A 19,033-nucleotide genomic window follows, 5' to 3' on the forward strand; every position below is an offset into this window, starting at 1 on the left:
CATTGCTGGCAATATGTATCACCAGGGAAAGAGAACTGCATCGGAGTCAAAGGCCTGTGTCCTTGTCTAAGCTGTCACTAACAGGAATACTGGCCAGCAGCTCCTCTTCGGGCCTCAGTCTCCTCATCTGTGAGGGAGGGGTTTGCTCTGGCTGGCTGATGAGGTATGGCACTCCACATCAGGGGCTGGGCCTTTCAAAGCTGCAGACTTAATCAGCACCAGAGTCAGGGCCATTCTCTACGAAAAGGAGCCAGGTTCCTAGGAGAAATGGCTAATTCCAAGATGACATCAGGGGAAGCAGAAGATCATCCGGGAATATCCTGTTGTGGCAGAAAATAAAGTGCTCAGAGAATAAGAGCATGTCAAAAGGATTGCTTCAAAATATAGAATGATAGTAACCGATTCTGACACACTGAATAAAATAGAAACTATGAGTCCAATATTAATATGAATGAATGAATGAAAAGTATGATAAGGAAGGGAATATTTACATAGTTCCATATCTCCTCATAAAATCCCTATCAAAACAGACTAGGACATCATCAACAGAGAAAAGCCAATCCATGGCATGGAGAACATATTTACAAATCATATATCTGAAAAGGGGTTAATATCTACAATATACCAATATATCTGACAACAAAAAAAAAATGAACAAAGGACTTGAATAGATATTTTTCCAAAGATGATAGACAAGTGGCCAAAAAACACATGAAAAATGTTCAATCTCATTAATCACTAGGGAGATGCAAATCAAAACCACAGTGAGATACCACCTCACACCCATGAGGATGGCTAGGAACCAAAACCAGAATAACAAATGTTGACAAGGATGTGCAGAAATCGGAGCCCTCGTGCACTGCTGCTGGGACCGTGAAACGGTCTACTGCCATGCAGCCCAGGATGCCAGTTTCTCAGAAAATCCAAACTAGAACTACCACGTGATTGCAGCAATCCCACTTCTGGATACATGTCCAAGAAAATTGAAAGCAAGTTCTCAAAGAGCTGTCTGCACACCCCTGTTCACAGCAGCACTATTCACAAAAGCCAAAAGGGGAAGGCAACCCAATTTCCATCAACAGACAAATGGATATGCAAAATGTGGTGTATGTGTGCATGCAATGACTAGTATTCAGCCTTAAAAGGGAAGGAAATCTTACAACATGAATGAACCTTGAGGACATGGTGCTAAGGGAAATAAGGCAGTCACAAAAAGACAAATACTGTCGGATTCCACTTAGAGGAGATTATCTAAAGTAGTCAAATTCAGAGACAGAAAATAGAATGATGGTTTCCAACCCCAGGATGTGATCTTGAACACTTCCTATAACAAAACTCTGGCAATACCTCCTGTGTTTATTTTTCAAATGGGTTTTTCCATTTTCCCCAAACAGTAGAAGCTGTTAGTGCTGGGGCTATATTTTTGGCTCCCATGTCCTTGGTGTGCCTCTCCAAGTATGACTATGCTTTATTTACATATGGAAAATCATCCCAGAGGGCGGTTCTAGTCTCTCAAACACAGTTCCAGGGTTGTGGGTACCGAATTCTGAAAACAGGTGGCTCGTTTGGGGTCAATGAGTAATGCGGTGGAATCACGCATGCGCTGCCACTCTGCCCGCCTCGGAGGCCACCAGCTTCCGAGAAAGCACATGCATTTCCTGCCACCGCCGCCCAGTAGATGAGTGAGCGGGGTCGAGGACTTTGCTACTCTAGGCCTCAGGCTCCTTGTCTGGCAAATGAGGATAATGCCGGGAAATGTTTTCAGGACCCATGGGCTTCCTGACCCTTGGATCTGTGCCCGGGTGGGCAGTAAGGAGGACGGAAAGCTAACACTGTGCTGCTTTTCAAGGAGCGCCTTCCCTGCTTCACCCAGGATGGCCTTCAGCACTGATCAGGAAGACTTAGCCTTCCAAAGCCTCGGTTTCCTATTCCACTGAAGGGGAGGGAGACTCTGTGGACAGCCAAACTGAGCTCAGTCAAAAAGGTGCTAATAACATCTCACGAGTACCGAGCACTCCCTGTGGACCAACGACTTCACAGGTGCAACCCGGATGTACCTGGGGCCCATTCTCTGCTTGGTTACTGACTTCAAAGAAACAGCAGCACTGCCTAAAACCGTAATTAAGAGCTATTCAAATGTTTCCTTGGTTTCTTCAAGAAAATACCAAAGGAAAACATATTCTCAAGGCACAGAAAATATCTTTGAAAACCTTTTTACATTTCTCATTCTCAAATTCTTCTCTCTGCTAAATGGTGGCTTCAGAAAAACCTCTGTTCTTCCTCTGCTCCCCCCAAGACTCCCAAAACCCAGCCGCCATGGTCTCTCTCCCCACAGTTGCCCTCACTCCAGGGCTGCCCTTCTAGTTACTTCCTCACCCACCAACCCCTCAAAAACATGTCCTACCTCCTGTTCTGGAAGTTTCTTCTCTCACTTCCCAGGATGCAGGACCCAGGGGTCAGGGTGAATAAAATCCTACATCTTGCTATACATGTAGCACCTCTTTTTTTTGTTGTTAAACCTTTTTTCCAGTTCATGTACCATCTCTTTTAATCCTCAACAGCCATTATGAGGCAGAGCTGGGATCTTAACCCAAAGGTCATCAGCCTCTGTAGTCAAATGATTGGCAAGATGGCGGTCACAAAATAAGCACTCAATAAAAAGCTTCTCACCCCTTCTCTAGTCATGTCACATCTGCTCAAGAATTTTTCAAGGGCTCCTCACCACCTAGAGTACGAGTCAGCAAAGAGAGCCCAAAGGCCAAATCTGGCTGACCACCTCTTTTTGTAAATAAAGCTTTATTGGAACAGTAAAGCTGCTTTCACCCAACAGAGTTGAATAGTTACAACAGAAATGGTATGGCCTGAAAAACCTGAACTATTTATTATTTGGTGCTTTACATAGAGTTTGCCGACACCTGGCCTAGAGAATAAGAGGGAACAGAAACTGCCACTTATCCTCCTTCGGATCTGCTATGAAGCAAGCATAAACAAAAGTAAATAAATTTCAAATGAATGAACAAGATTGTCCATACCATCATCTTGGAGCCACAGCCCTAAATCCAGAAAGATCCCTGAATATGATCAGACACCCCAATTTACCTAGTCCCTAAACAGTGCCACATCATTCCTGTAGGTCACAGACAGCCCTTTCATATCTGCTGCAGACATCCCAGACTCCTTGGCCATCTGGAGCTATCAGAGAAGTCAGAGATGATTAAGACTTCTACTTCTCTACTCTTTTATGTTCACAACATCTTCTGGTAGAAAAATTCCATACCTCTCCTTTTTTGCTGTGCAACATAAAAAGTTTTCTTTTAAATTCAACAAACAGGGGCACTGGGGTGGCGAAGTCGGTTAAGTGGCCGACTCTTGGCTTCAGCTCAGGTCACGATCTCAGAGTCCTGGGATAGAGGCCTGAGTCCAGCTCCCTGCTCAGCGGGGAGTCTGCTTCTCCCTCTCCCTATGCCCCTCTCCCTGCACAGGCTCATGCTCTCTCTCAAAAATAAGTAAATCTTTAAAAAATAAATAAATAAATTCAATAAACAACTATAACATTGAATGTGCTTTTCAAACTGTACTCACCTCATGAAGACCATTGATCTTGTCCAGGTTGCTCACTTTGCCACTGGGGAAACGGGAGCAGGTACAGGATTCAAGGGGGTCCAGTGACCTAGAAACAGAGCCAGGCCCTCCAGAGCTCCGGAGGCCCAGCTCAGCACTCAGGTGTTCCTTATAACTCGCTCCTTGCCAGGTAGGGTAGGCGAATGTGTGGGTTGGGGAGCTATGGGTGGAGGAAGGCTTTCCTGGCAGCTCATGAGCCGGGCCAGGCTCAAGTACTGCTGTGGCCTCTTCCAGGCCCCCCAGTGCTCTCAAAGCTAAACTGTGGAACTTTCCAAGGGAGAGAGGTGATTTGGCCCAGTGCTACCGACAAAGAGAGTCGGGTCAGGTCACTGATGGGCAGCCACATATTCAGGACCCCCCAGAAGGGCCGAGGAGCCCTCATCAGTCCAACCTACCTCCTCCTCATCTCTGGCCCGCCTCTTCTCTCTTGGGCAGCTGGCGCCCCGTCTTGGTACCCAGGATGCCTGCTCCTGTCGCTCTGCCCATCTGTCTCTCTGGCTCCTTATACCACCCTTCCCCACCCCCCCATCAGGCCTCCTCTAGTCTCTGGCAACGCCCAGTCAGACAGGCTTGATGAACACGGGCAAACCGGCAGCCTGGACACCCAACACAGCCCACGTCTATGTTCTGTTTGCCTAACACAGTATTTAAAAAATAATTTGAATTAGTTGCTCACATTTGAAAACCAGTAGGAATCATCAAAAATATTGGGTTTCTTGGTTCTCTTGAAAAATCTGAAGACTGGCAGTACCGGGCCTGCATTATTTCCTGGCATGGCGTTGAACGAGGATGCAAGTCAACTGCTCCCAGTGCCAGTGTGCGTCCAGTCCCCACCACCGCCTGCTGCCTGCCCAGTCCTTCTGATGCAACCCTTCAGATGATCTGCGTGGCCTCCAGAAGGCAGTTGAGTTTGTAACCCCAGTCTTGCTCACTTTGATCTGAGCCCCTCTGTACCTCCCATCCATCTCACCAGCTAAGACCCTCCTACCCTGAGACCACACCCAGCCTCCTGACCGTCCACTCACTCAAGCCCAGCAAGTATCAAGGGAGAGAGTGCCCCAGCTGCCACCCCCAAACATCTCTCCAGACCCATGGCCTCCGGGAGGCCCGACTCCAAGCCCCAGAACTCCCATGGTGGTCACTCAGGAAGCAGGATGACCAACCCAACATCTTTTATTAGTCTAAACAAGGACTCCTGCATTCTTATACTGAGGCAGGAGTTCCTGGATTTTATATCGGGGTGTTGTGATGGCTTGGACGATCCTCAATGGGGGCAGGTATTTCCGGGATGCCATAAAAATGGAATGACAAGGTTTAGTCTCCTTGTTGAGGCTACACAAATCCAGAATCAGAGACTTGGGGCTGCAGCTCCCTTTCTTCTTAGGCCGGATTGGGGTGAACGGCGGACGCTGGCGAGGCTTCACCAGCAGCCGCAGTAGGTCCTTCCGAAAGATATTCCAGCTGTTCTCCTGAAGGAACTTCCGGCACAAATCTTCATCACTAAAGGTGAGGCACAGATGCTGAGTTTCCCACACCGGCTCCTCCTGTCCCCCTGCCCCACCAGCCGTGTCTCCTGTCACTCTTCCAATTCCTAAACACAGTGTGTTCTGTCCCACCTAGGGTCCTCTTCCCAGACTCTTCTGCCTCCTCTCCCTTTCCCCACTTTCTTCCCCTAGAACTGCACTGTTCCGTGTAGTGGCCATGAGTCACATGTGGCCACTGAGTACCTGTGGTGGGGTCAGTCTGAATTAGAGATGTGTTGTGAGTTTAAAATACATACTAGATTTCAAAGAATTAGAGCAAAAACAAATGGAGAGACTCTCATTAGTAATGTTTATGGTGGGGACACCTGGGTGGCTCAGTGGATTAAACCTCTGCCTTCAGCTCGGGTCATGGTCTCAGGGTCCTGGGATCGAGTCCCACATGGGGCTCTCTGCTCAGCGGGGAGCCTGCTTCCCCCTCTCCCTCTGCCTGCCTCTCTGTCTACTTGTGATGTCTGTCAAATAAATAAAGTAAAAAAAAATAATGTTTATGGTGATTACATGTTGAAATGATAATATTTGAGAAACACTGAATTCAATAAAATGTATTTTAAAAATCAATTTCACTCATTTCTTTTTGCTTCTTATAACGTGGCTACCAAGAAGTTAAATTATATAGGTAACCATTTATCCATCAAGGAAATATAAAGCAAAGCCACAATGAGATGCCCACTAGGATGGCTGTAATTAAAAACACAGATAAAATTGTGTTATGAGGGGTGCCTGGGTGGCTCAGTCAGTGAAGCGTCTGCCTTCAGCTCAGGTCATGACCCCAGGGTTCTGGGATCAAGTCCTGCATCAGGCTCCTTGCTCATTCGGGAGCCTGCTTCTCTTTCTGCCTGCCACTCCCCCTGCTTGTGCGCTCGCTATCTCGCTCTCTCTCTCTCTGACAAATAAATAAAATCTTTTAAAAAATATGTTAGGAGGTGGAGATATTAAAATACGGGTTTTGGTACACTGCTGATGTGAAAGCAAACTGGTACATTCACTTTGGATAAGAGTCCGGCAGTTCCTCAAAAGGTTAAACAGGGTTAATTTACAACCTAGCAATTTTACTCCTAGGTATATGCCCTAGAGAAATGGAAACCTATGTCCATACAAAGCCTCGCACGAGAATGTTCATAGCAGCATTATTCATCATAGCCAAAAAGTGGAAACAACCCAAACATCCACCCACTGACAAATGGATAAAGTGTGATATATACATTATAGGAATGAAGTTGGGGCGCCTGGGTGGCTCAGTTGGCTAATCGTCGACTCTTGGTTTCAGCTCAGGTCACGATCTCAGGGTTGTGAGACAGAGTTCCATGTTGGGCTCTGCACTCACTATGGAGTCTGCTTAATTTTCTCTTTCTCCCTTCCTTCCTCCTCCTCTCTTAAATAAAATCTTAAAAAAAATGAAGTACATGGATAAAACTTAAAAACACTATGCTAAGAAGCCAGTTGCAAAAGACCACACATTATATGATTCCATCTATACAAAACATCCTGAACAGGCAAATCTATGAAGGCAGAAAGTAGATTGGTGGCTGCTTTGGACTGGTCTTGGTGCCCCGGCTTTACTTCCCGCCCCCACAACGAGCATGAGCATGGGAGGGTTGGGGAAAGTGAGGGAGGGGGAGTGGGCTCAACACTCATTTGCTTATTTCCTCCTGAGACCATAGCAAGGGAAGGCATGCTCCATTTCCCCTGACTTGCCTACACTCTCACCTAAGGAAGCAAGACTAATAAATCACTAACAAATTAGAATACTCTTCTGGCAACATTATATTGACGAGGGCAGGGTCAACTTCGATCCAGAGAGATCGACTTAATAAAAAACCCGGATGTCAGAACAGGCTCCTGGCTAGTCCCGTTGGTCCCAGTGGCATGCCGAAGTTAGCTCCTCTGGGCTCAGTGGTGATTATGTGAACCCTCCTCTACCCCCTATTCAGTGACATCAGGTTGGTAGGTCGAAACTGGCCACGGTGGGAATGTGTACACCACGTTAATCAGGATACCCTTCAAATCAGGCTTCCCTCCCACCCCCCTCCGAGAGAGCTGGTTATTAAATATTCACCAGCACACTACTGGATAGCCTCCACTTAGAAAATTCCTCTAACTCCCGGGGTGCCTGGGTGGCTCAGGGGGTTAAAGCCTCTACCTTCAGCCCGGGTCATGATCCCAGGGTTCTGGGATCGAGCCCCGTATCGGGCTCTCTGCTCCGAGGGGAGCCTGCTTCCTCCTCTCTCTCTGCCTGCTTGTGATCTCTCCCTGTCAAATAAATAAATAAAATCTTTAAAAAAAGAAAATTCCTCTAAATCCCTATTTCTTCCATAAAAGAGAGAGAGAGAGAGAGACTATATCTAACTCTGACTTAGCACTAAAGTGCCCAGCACCTTACTTGTTAACCCATTTAATCCTTACAACTACCCATTTCACAAACATGGACACTGAGGTTTAAAGATGCTACAAGACTCACCAAAACCTAGGAGGGGACAAGCGTGTGATTACAGATTCTTAGGGGGGCTTCTAGGGTGGGGGGGGACTCAGAGTCCAAGCTAAGACAGACAAGATTCCATGTCACCTCCTATGCTGATGGCCATACTGATTTCTAGTTAATTTTTTCACAAAACGGGGTCACTCTTCTAAGGGCCTCAGCTTGGTGCAGGGGTTTCCGTTCCAATCTCTGCCTCACGTGAACTCAAAGTTTCATCTGTCCCCACAGGCTGTAAAAACTTCAGCCCAAGATGGCCCTAACCCCCGGCCCGGCCCACCCCCACCCAGCAAACCCACACTAGATCACACTCTGTGTGTTGGCTTTTAGGCTCTCCTCCATTTTGGCCCTCAGAGATTTCCCTTCTCTCCTGGGAACTCAGCCCCTGTGCTTTGCAGTGGGAGAGACATCAGGTTATCCAGCCCCTGGCATTCACAGGACAGGTGTCACCGCCACCAACCTTGTGATCTTCAGGATGTCATACCCTCTTTCCTGGGCTTCGCAGTCCTCAATTAAAACATGGAGGATTTGAGCTAGATAATGGATCTGTTTTGTGCCTGCTTTAGCAGTCTAGGAAGCATGAGTTCAACGGTGAATGAATAAGCCAGAATTCTCTCCGTCAGCATTGCGGATCATTGCAGCGAAGCGCTGACCGCGCGGCACAGATGCCAGGGGCTCAAGTGTCTGCCACTGTCAAGGCCACGGAAACCTCTTCTGAATTTCAAGTTCAACAGCCATTAACTGACACCCATCATCTAAGGCTCCTAAAATCCCTTTTTTAAAAAAAAGATTTTATTTATTGATTTGAGAGAGAGAGAGAGAGCACAAGCAGCAGGGAAGGGCAGAGGGAGAGGGAGAAGCAGACTCCCCACTGAGCAAGGGGCCCAGGGTTGGGGGGCCTTGGGGCTCAACCCCAGGACCCTGAGATTATGACCTGAGCCGAAGGCAGACACTTAACCGACTGAGCAACCCAAGTTTTAGGCAGGAGTTTAACATAGCCAGATCTAGGTTTTAGCAAGAGCACAGAAATGCTGAAAGGATCTAGTGGGGAGGAGGTGGAGGCAGGGGGCCCAGTGGTCTAGGCTGGAGGTCCCAGTGGGGATGGCAGCATCATGTCATCTAGGGAGGTGAACAAGATCCACTGGAGTGTGTGAAAAAAAATATAGGAATTCATTTATATTCCTCTTTGTCTTATTCTTCTACAGAATTTTGGTATGTCCATAACATATATATTACTACAGCAATATATGTACGTAATAATAATAATAAATTAACATGTTATTCCTATTTACATATATTCTAAGGGGTATATATGTAAACACTTTTAGTAATAACAGTGCGAGATCAAAATAGTTTTGCAACCACTGGTCCAGTTAACTTTTACATTAAAAAATGAAGTTTTTTTCACCTTATAGACATATTCACCTTGGAAGATTTGGAAACTAGGGAAAAGTAAAAATAAATTTTTTTATCAAATCTTTCAAGATAGATTTTTTAAATTATAAAAGAATATCATCATTACCAAACATTTGGAAATGAAAAAAGCCCACTTGGAATGCCACTATCCTGACAAAAAGTTTTTCTTTAGGGATTTGGGGAGGGACAGAAGGAGAAGGAGAGAGAATCTTAAGCAGGCTCCACACCCAGCATGGAAACCAACATAGGGCTTGATCTCACAACCCTGAGATCATGACCTGAGCTGAAATCAAGAGTCGACACTCAACCTACTGAGCCATCCAGGTGCTCCCAACAACAACTTTTCATAACTATTTCTTTTCGCCAAACTGTGGAGAGAGCCCAAATGACCATCGACTGATGAATGAATAAAGAAGATGTGACAGATACATAATGGAATATTACTCAGCCAGCAAAGAGAATGAAATCTTGCCTTTTGCAACAACATGGATGGAGCTAGAGAGTATGACGCTGAGTGAGATAAGTCAGTGAGAGAAAGACAAATACCACATGATCTCACTCATATGTGGAATTTAGGAAAGAAAACAGATAAACATATGGGAAGGGGGGGGAAGGAGAGAGAAAGAAACCATAAGAAATCTTAAGGTAGAGAACTGAGGATTGATAGAGGGAGGTGGGTGGGGGATGGGTTACATGGGTGATGGGTATTAAGGGCACTTGTGATGAATCACTGAATTCTACTCCAGAAACCGATATTGCACTGTATGTTAACTAAGTAAAATTTAAATTAAAAAAAGTATCTTTTCTTCCCTCATTATAAAAGCAATGCATACACACTACAAAAACAATTAAATATGAGAGGAATATATAATGACAACCAGGAAATATCTTGTAGTTTTACCTTCCAGACAGAATAACTCTTACAAATTTGGCAACATCACAGTTTGTCAACACTTTTACTTATTTCCTTCTAGGTTTTTCTCTTGTGTTTTACAAATGCATAGCCATAGTATATATACAGTTTTGCATCCTGTCCTTTTCATGAATCATTATATCACCTATTTTACCCTCCTCCTATAGAACCATTAAACTTACAATTTTTTTAATATAGCAATTATGTTCTATCAAAGAAATGCACCACAATTTCTAAACTATCCCCTTAGTGTGATACGTTTGGGTGGTGGTGATAGTGGTTTTTCTATCAAGAATATGGCTGCTATGAACATCTCAGTACATGTAGCTTTTCCCATAATTAGATAAATTCACAGGTAGACCTTTACTTCAGAGGGCATAGCCCTTGCAACATAATACTAAATCTATTATCAAAAGGATTGAGATAATTTAAGGGGTACCAACAACTACTGGTTTCATTCCCCCTTTTCAGCATTAGGTATTAGCACGTTTTTTCTTCCTTTTACTAAAACAATAGGTGAAAATTTTTTTATTTGGTCTGGTGGGATGTGGGCACATTTCCAGCACTGACCTGGGGTAGTTGACCTTGAGCCTGGACAACTTCTCTGTTACCTTGCTGTCCATCAGTTCACAAAATTTTTCTTTCGTCACCCGTATCACCTCAGCTCCCAGGCTCACCAGGATCAAGGGCCGAATGTCAAGCTGGTTCTCCGGGAGGAGTATCTGCTGAAGACCCTGGGGAACAGAAAGTTCCAGAAGGTTTCATCTCAGAGACTGTACACTTTTTTTTTTAAGATTTTATTTATTTATTTGACACAGAGAGAGAGAGAGAGATCACAAGTAGACAGAGAGGCAGGCAGAGAGAGAGGGGGAAGCAGGCTCCCTGCTGAGCAGAGAGCCTGATGCAGGGCCTGATCCCAGGACCCAGAGATCATGACCTGAGCCAAAGGCAGAGGCTTAACCCAGTGAGCCACCCAAGCGCCCGAGACTGTCCACTTCTACCAGCAGATTATCTAGATGGGAAGATGGGGAAAATGAGGCCCCAGGCAGAAGGTGAGTCCATCTGGGGGTCATTCTGCAGGGGATGGGGAGAAGTCCAGGGCTCCTTCATGCTACACCTTTTTTTTTTTTTTTTTAAAGATTTTATTTATTTATTTGTCAGAGAGAGAGAGAGAGCGAGCACAGGCAGACAGAATGGCAGGCAGAGGCAGAGGGAGAAGCAGGCTCCCTGACGAGCAAGGAGCCCGATGTGGGACTCGATCCCAGGACACTGGGATCATGACCTGAGCCGAAGGCAGCTGCTTAACCAACTGAGCCACCCAGGCGTCCCCATGCTACACTTTTGACATCAAAGTGTCAAAATTCCATCCGGCTGCTGGAGTTAGAAGAGCCTGTAAGGAAAGCACACTGTCTGTGTCCTACCTCCACACAGGCTTTCCAAGAGTCACACTCCGGAAGTCCCTCAGGGGGACAGTATTTCACAAGGTTTTCCCCAGGTCCAATCTCGACTCTTATGGCAAGCAAACCCATTTTTCTCTTCCTCAAGACAGTAACAGAATTCCAACGGCGAGTCCTCCTTTCCTAATTCCCCCTTCTGCAGGTACCACACCATCCCTCATCCTTTCTGCAGGTTTTTGCTCACGTGTCCCCACTGAACCTCAGTAACCTTCTTGGTCCCTCACAGACTTTGGGGGTCACTGGACCCTTCTCTACAGCTCAGTCGCTCCTCTGGCTCCCCGGCCGTGAGGATGACAACGATACGACAGCAATATTTGGGCATTTGCTCACCCCAGGCCCGCTTGGCCCCGCCGTGGGTACTGAGTTATTTGACACCATCCCAAACCCCCATGAGGTGGGTCTTACTATTATCCTCATTTTACAGAGGATGCTGCTGAGGCTGAGAACTCTGCCCAACATCACACAGCACGGAAGCAATAAAGCTAGGATTTGAGCCCAGGGGTTCTGTCTTCAGAGTCCATGCTTTCAACCATTGTACTCTGAGGAAACTGAGGCACAAAGAGGTCCAAGGACGGAAAGAGGTGGAGGCAGGATTTGAAAGCAGCAATCTGTTCAGGGCCCCATTGAGAGCAGCACTGCCGGCGGGTACCCTCATCCACCTGCAACCCATCCCACACACACCAGCCAGTCACGGCCCTTTGCTGACTATGCCCTTGAAATACCTTCGAACAGCACGGAGGACAAACGAAAACTCCTCATTGTGGCCCCCAGGTCTGAGCTAGCCCACCCTTGCCTGACTCTCCAGCCCGGCCTCATGCCGCCATGCCTCGTTTACTCTGTTCCAGCCATGCTGCCCTCCCTCCCAGTGCCCTTGACATGCCAAGCACCTTCTGGCCTCAGGCTTTGAGCCTACTCTTCCTCAGTCTGCAACATTCTTCCCCCAGGTCACCCCCAGCTTGTTCTTTTCACCACTCAGGTCTCAACTTAAAACATCACTTCCTCAGAGCCGGCTTCCTTGATTGCTCCATTTAAGAACCCTGCCCCGCCTGGGTGGCTCAGTGGGTTAAAGCCTCTGCCTTCGCCTCGGGTCATGATTCCAGGGTCCTGGGATCGAGCCCCATATCGGGCTCTCCGCTCAGCAGGGAGCCTGCTTCCCTTCCTCTCTGTCTGCCTCTCTGCCTACTTGTGATCTCTGTCTGTCAAATAAACAAAATCTTAAAAAAAAAAAAAAAAAAAAAAGAACCCTGCCCCACAGCCCAGCTTTCTCTTCCATTCCTAACAGCAATTTGCACTGTTACATGTTTGCTAATTCATCTTTCTATTGTCTGTCCCCAGACTAGATCATAAGCCCCATGAGGACAAGAAGGATGTCAGTTTCCTTGCCCACACTGGCATCTTAGGCCAGGGCTGGAGCACAGTAGATGCTCAAGAGCTATCTGCTGAATGAATACTCAGATGGGGTCACAGAACATTCGAGTTAGCAGCTCACCCAGGTGAATTTCCACATTTTCTTTTGAGGCCACACAGCTGTCTAATTAGAAGCAAAATGAAGATGAGGACCCCCTGATCTTGACCCCAATCTGTCATATCCCTTCTGCCCTGCCCATGGCTCCGGCTTGCCCCATCTGAGACCTTGGTCTGCCTGTTCCCTGGAGAAGCTGGTTCCCCTACGACCTCCTGGCTCAAAACAGAGGCTCTACTCCAGGCCCCAACCTCTGCTGTTTCAAAGACTGACCCAGCTTCACACTCCTGCTGCCCATATAAGGCAAATGGGATCTCTCAAGTGAATACAAGCACAGCTGTCACCATTCACTCTCCTACAAATGAAGCCAGGGCCTTGAAAGCAAGGAGAACAGAGACATTCAAGGCATTTTCATCAAGAGTCATGCTAACACTTGGGGGTTGGGGGGCCTTCTCTGGGCTGGGCCCTGTGTGATGAACGAGGCAGCTGGGTATTTGCTCAGAGCCCCCACCCAAAGCCTTCTAGGCCTTCCTAGAGAATCAAGGCCAAGGTCCCTATTCCAGCACAGCAGGTCCCTGACAAGAGGGACCTTGCAGTTCCCTCTCCGTACTGCACCGCCTCCGGGGCTGCCACCATCTGTCCAACTAGGCGATGCCTTTCCGCCCTCTGGGGCCCTCATTCAGCTCTGGGTGCCCGGCATCCCCAGCTGCTCTGCCTGGAGGTGGGTGAGGCTGTGCTCAGGGTGTCAGGAGCCCAGCGATCAGTGCTGAGCATCTTACCCGGAAGCACTAGCCACCCTGGAGGAAACGTGAGCGGTGAGTGGGCTGGAATCCACACCACCTGGGGGCTGTTGAAAGGAACGTAGGAAGTTTTGACCAAAGGAGAAAATAATTCACGGGGTTTTGGCACTGTGCCTGGCTCCAGAAATGCTGGGTGAAAAACAAAATGGGCATTATTTAAATATCTAAGGGGCCATCATGTGGCTAGGAAGCTGATTTCTTCTGTTTTGTTCCACAAAACAGGGGCAGGGGAGTTTAGGGGAAGAGCTAGTTAAAAGTTGCAGGAGGCAGAATTTTGCTGAAAAAAGGAAAAGCTTCCTAAGAGTTTGGAAAAATTCCAGCAGCCTCCAGGGAGAGCTGTGCTGGGGGGCTGGGGCTCCCACCCAGTACTGTGCTGGGAAGACTCCCAGTCCCATGGGGCAGGAGCATGAAGAGCCCACCGCAACAGGGGGTGACAGGCATGTGAGGACGACCCTGGAGATACTGTCACTGAGGAACAGAGGGCATGGCAAGGGAGCCACTCTCTGGACTGGCCACACACAATGATGACCACATGTGGGGCTTCAGAAGACAGTCCCTCCCCAGGGCAGGCGGAGGCCCACCTCCTGCCCAGCTCCCACAGTGATGAACTCATGGCCCAACTTGTTTCATCCATGCATCCCCCGCCCAGCTAACTAACTACTAGATAATTTTTTTTATAGTAGGCTCTACACCCAGCATGGAGCCCAACGTGGGACTTGAACTCACCACCCTGAGATCAAGACCTGAGCATAGACATCTAACCAACTGAACCACCAGGCACCCCGGATAATTATGTTTTTAATAGACTTTGTTTTTTAGAACAACTCTAGACTTAGAAAAATTGAGAAACTAGTACAGAGTTCCCCTCTACAATTTCTGCTATTAATATTTTATATTAGTAAGATACCTTTGTTATGATTAATGAACCAATATCAATACATTATCATTGTTAACTCAAGTCAAGGTTGCTTAGATTTCTTCTTTTTTAATTTTTTTTAAAGATTTTATTTATTTATTTGACACAGAGAGAGAGAATCACATAGGCAGAGAGCCAGGCAGAGAGAGAGGGGGAAGCAGGCTCCCTGCTGAGCAGAGAGCCCGATGCGGGCCTCAATCCCAGGACCCTGGGATCATGACCTGAGCCAAAGGCAGAGGATTAACCCACTGAGCCACCCAGGTGCCCTGTAGATTTCTTTTTTTTTACCTAATGTCCTTTTCCTGGTCCATGATCCTATCCAGAACACATATTCCTTTATTCTCTTATCTCTCAGGCTTCACTTGGCTGGGCAATTTCTCAGACTGACCTTGTTAATGATGACCCTGATAGCTACTGAGGAGTACTGGTCAGGAATTTTGAATGATGCCCAGCAATTCGGTCCCCTGATTAGATTGGGGTTGTCGATTATTGGGAAGAGGACCACAGAGGTAATGTGTCATTCTCATCACATCATTCCCCATTTCCTCATATTAGGGGACATACTATCAACACGATTTAACTGTGGCTATTGGCCTTGATCAAGTGGCCACAGTGGTGTTTCTCAGGTTCAAGTTACTCTCCCTGCCCCCTTTCCTTACTGTGCTCTTTAGAAGGAAGTCACTGTGCACAGCTCACACCTAAGGAGTGGGGTTTATACATCCTCTCCTTTAGGGCCAAGTATGTACATAAATTATTTGGAATTCTTCTGCATGGGAGATTCATCTCTTCTCCCTTATTAATTTTTTCATTATTTATTCATTATACCAGTATGTTCTCAGAGATGTTTACTATATACTTTGAGGTATAATCTAATACTATTTTATCTGTGGCTCAACTTGTTCAGATCGTTCTAGCTTTGGCCACTGGGAGCTCTTTCAGTTGGTACCTGTGTCCCTTTGATATGCTTGCTTCCATCAATGTAGGGTTTTTCCCTCCACACCTCCTTGCTGTTCGACACTACAAAATGCTCCAGGATCATCTTGTCTATTTCCTGCCTTAGTCCTAGAATCAATCATTTTCCAAGGAGCCCTTGTTTCTCTTATAAAAGAATGATATTAGAAACCAAGTTCCAGGGGTGCCTGGGTGGCTCAGTCAGTTAAGCGTTCTGCCTTCAGCTCAGGTCATGATCCCAGGGTCCTGGGATGCAGTTCTGCATCCCGCCCCCTGCTCAGTGGAGTCTGTTTCTCCCTCTCCCTCTCCCCCTGCTTGTGCGTGCACTCTCTCTCTCTGTCAAATGAATAAATCAAATAAAAAGAAACTAAGATCTGGATGCTAGGTTTGCTCATTGCTACTACAGTGTCATTTATTTTAGGCTCTGTCAGTTGACAGAGCAAAAAATATATGTTGAGGCACATATCTCTAAATATTTCCATGCATAACCATCTGTATTTATATTAAGTTAAACAGGAGTTCATACTGAGGTCTTTAAGGAATCCGTTCCCACATGGTTCATTCTAGCCTCCTCCTTGCTTATCTGCAAATCTCTACTCCAGTGCTGAGAAACCTGGCTGCCATCCACGGCCATTCATTTACTGATTTGATCCATTTCAGGGCACGTGCACTGCAGTATCAGAGCTGTTAGGCATATACCCCTGGGTCACAAGGTCATCAGCCAGAGTACAGCGCTCATGCGCAGTGCCTTCGACTTTCAGGCTCAGGGACCCCAGCTGCCTCCAGCATTACATAGATCAGCACCATTTCCTCCCACCCTCTTCACTGAGATCATTTCAGACATTTGTAGTATCATTAGATGCTCTCGTCGTAGTCTGCATTCCCTCCTGCGATCTCCTGCCTCCTAAATGACTCCTATTTTTTTGGTAACAAATTGCATTCATTAAGGTTCACTCTTTGTGCTATAAAGTTTTATGAGTCTTACCAAATGCTTAAGGGTTTGTATCTTCCTTTATAGTATCATACGGAATAATTTTACTCTCCTAAAAGTCCTCTGTGCTTCACCTATTGATTCTTCCTCCTGAACTCCAAACCTCCGGTGACCACTGATCACTAACTTTATAGTTATGCCTTTTCCAGAATGTCACAGAATTGGAATACACAATACTTAATCTTTTCACATGGGCTTCTTTCACTTAAAATACTTATTTAAGTTTCCTTCACGTTTTTTCTTAGCTTGAAAGTTCATTTATTCTTATTGATGAAGAATATTTCATTGTTTGGATTTACCAGTTGGTTTACATTCACTTTTCCATGTAAATTTTAGAATCACTTTGTCAATATCCACAAAATAACTTTCTGGGGTTTTGGCTTAGATTGTGTTGAATCTATAGATTAAGTTGGGAAGAACTGACATGTTAATCATAGACTCTTCCAATCCATGAACATAGAATATTTCTCCATTTATCTAAATCTTCTTTGAGTTCTTTTATTACAATTTTTTCAAGATTTTATTTTATTTGAGAGAGAGGGGGCACATAAGCACGGGGGAGGAGTAGAGGGAGAGGGAGAAGTGGGCTCCCTCCTGAGCAGGGACCCTGGTACGGCACTTGATTCCAGGACCCTAAGACCATGACCTGAGCAGAAGGCAGGTGCTTAACTGACTGAGCCACCCAGGCACCCCGTGAATTCTTTCGTTATTAATAGTTTTCTGCATGTGGATCCTGAACATACTTTGTTAGACTTATACCTAAGTATTTCATTTTTGGTGCTATTGTAAATGCTTTTGCGTTTTATTTCAAATGTCAATGTTCACTTCACTGTCTTATATCCTGTGATCTTGCTATAATAATTTATTTACTTCAAGAGGGTTTTTTTGTTTTTATTTTTTGATTCTTTGGAGTTGTCTACATAGACAATAAAATATCCACATACAAAGACAGCTTTATTTTTTTCTTCCCAAATGTTTTACTTCCTTTTCTTGCCTTAATGCACTAGCTAGGTCTTCTAGCACAATGTTGAAAAAGAGTGGTGAGAGGGTATATTCTTGCCTTGTTCCTTGTTCCTTGTTCCTTGCTCCTTTGCTCAGCAAGGAGCCTGCTTCCCCATCTCTCTCTGCCTGCCTCTCTGCCTACTTGTGATCTCTCTCTCTCTCTGTGTCAAATAAATAAATAAAATCTTAAAAAAAAAAAAAGCAAGTCCCAGATGTCATATCATTTTATCTGTTTTTTTGATATGTATCTCTTAAGTATAAGGACTCCTAAAAAACATAACCATGATACTGTTATATCTTAAAAAATCAACAATATTCCTTAATATCACCAAATATCAAGTGAGATGTTTTCAAACCTTTCCTATTATTCCTTAATACTCCTAACCTGCCACATTACACACTCTCTCCTGAGGGAGGCTCTCTGCACACTCACCACAGTGTCTCCTTCCTCCACAGTGTGGATCTTGATGTAGGCGCCCACTGCAGCCTCCTCGGGGAGATCACCATACTTGGTACTGATCAGGGAACACTGAAGTGAATGAGGATCCCTGGACCTGAAATACGACAGCTTGTTAAAGAGAACTCATTTGTCACACAGCCAGTTCACAAAGCCCTAGACAGTCAGCCCCCACTCTGCCATACACAGAGACCTCCCCTCCCTGGAGAACTCACACTGCCCCCAGAAAGTGAGAAAACTCAAACCAAGCTCTGGAAGAAACCATGTCAGGAACTGGAGAAGTTTAATAGGGGGGAGGCTAGCAGAGAAAGAGATAGGACCCCCCCTTTAAACACCTGAAGGCTATTATGTAGAAGAAGGGGCTGATGAGCTCAGACAGCTGAGTCAGACCAGATGGATGAGAAGTCCAGGCTGTCCAATAGATGTTCAACATGAGGAAGAAATTTCTAAGTTAGAACTTAGAACAGACTGCTTTGGCCTCAAGTAAGCTCTGGACCCCTGGGGGACACACAGAGGTTGGGGCTCTCCTTCTTGACAGAAAAGCAGAGAAGAAATGGCTTTGTTTATTTGTTTAAAAGACAGGTTTCTGGGGCGCCTGGGTGGCTCAGTGGATTAAGCCTCTGCCTCTGGCTCAGGTCATGATCTCACGGTTCTGGGATCATGCCCCACATTAGGCTCTCTGCTTGGCGGGGAGCCTGCTTCCACCTCTCTCTCTGCTTGCTGCTCTGCCTATTTGTGATCTCTCTCCCTCTGTCAAATTAAAAAAAATAAAAATAAAATAAAAGACAGGTTTCCTTGGGCAGCCTGTAGAGTCTGTACTTTGTTCATGTTGGAATTAATTTTACACAGGCAACCTTGTTGTGCTTCCTTTGGTCTCAGGTGAGGTAGAAGGAAGAGACAGGCTATACGATCTGGATTAGAGGCAGGGAAAAAATTATTTATCAGCTGAGAAGATAGATGATATATTCACCCAACTCATAAAGCCACCCAACACATAAACAAGGCAGCCTACAATTCTCACCCCCCAGGA

The 19,033-nt window shown here is 46.0% G+C and overlaps 1 protein-coding gene across 2 annotated transcripts in view; it reads right to left on the reverse strand.

The window, feature by feature from the left end:
• Positions 1 to 4,776: 4,776 nt before the first annotated feature.
• Positions 4,777 to 19,033, reverse strand: part of LOC111141541 (cyclic nucleotide binding domain containing 2) — a 43,504-nt gene continuing 29,247 nt past the window's right edge. Inside the window, exons 10-12 of one of the 2 annotated variants that reach the window (XM_022494156.1) lie at positions 17,980 to 18,100; positions 10,538 to 10,701; positions 4,777 to 5,121 (exon numbers count right to left, since the gene is read on the reverse strand). In XM_022494156.1, coding sequence (XP_022349864.1) covers positions 4,803 to 5,121; positions 10,538 to 10,701; positions 17,980 to 18,100 — 604 coding nt within the window. In that variant the 3' untranslated portion in view covers positions 4,777 to 4,802. The remainder of the gene's footprint in view (positions 5,122 to 10,537; positions 10,702 to 17,979; positions 18,101 to 19,033) is intronic. The other variant, XM_022494157.1, reaches the window with a different exon arrangement.

This window comes from Enhydra lutris, unplaced genomic scaffold (genome assembly GCF_002288905.1).
Source record: "Enhydra lutris kenyoni isolate GAN:26980312 unplaced genomic scaffold, ASM228890v2 scaffoldscaffold6, whole genome shotgun sequence".
NCBI classification, from domain to species: domain Eukaryota; kingdom Metazoa; phylum Chordata; class Mammalia; order Carnivora; family Mustelidae; genus Enhydra; species Enhydra lutris.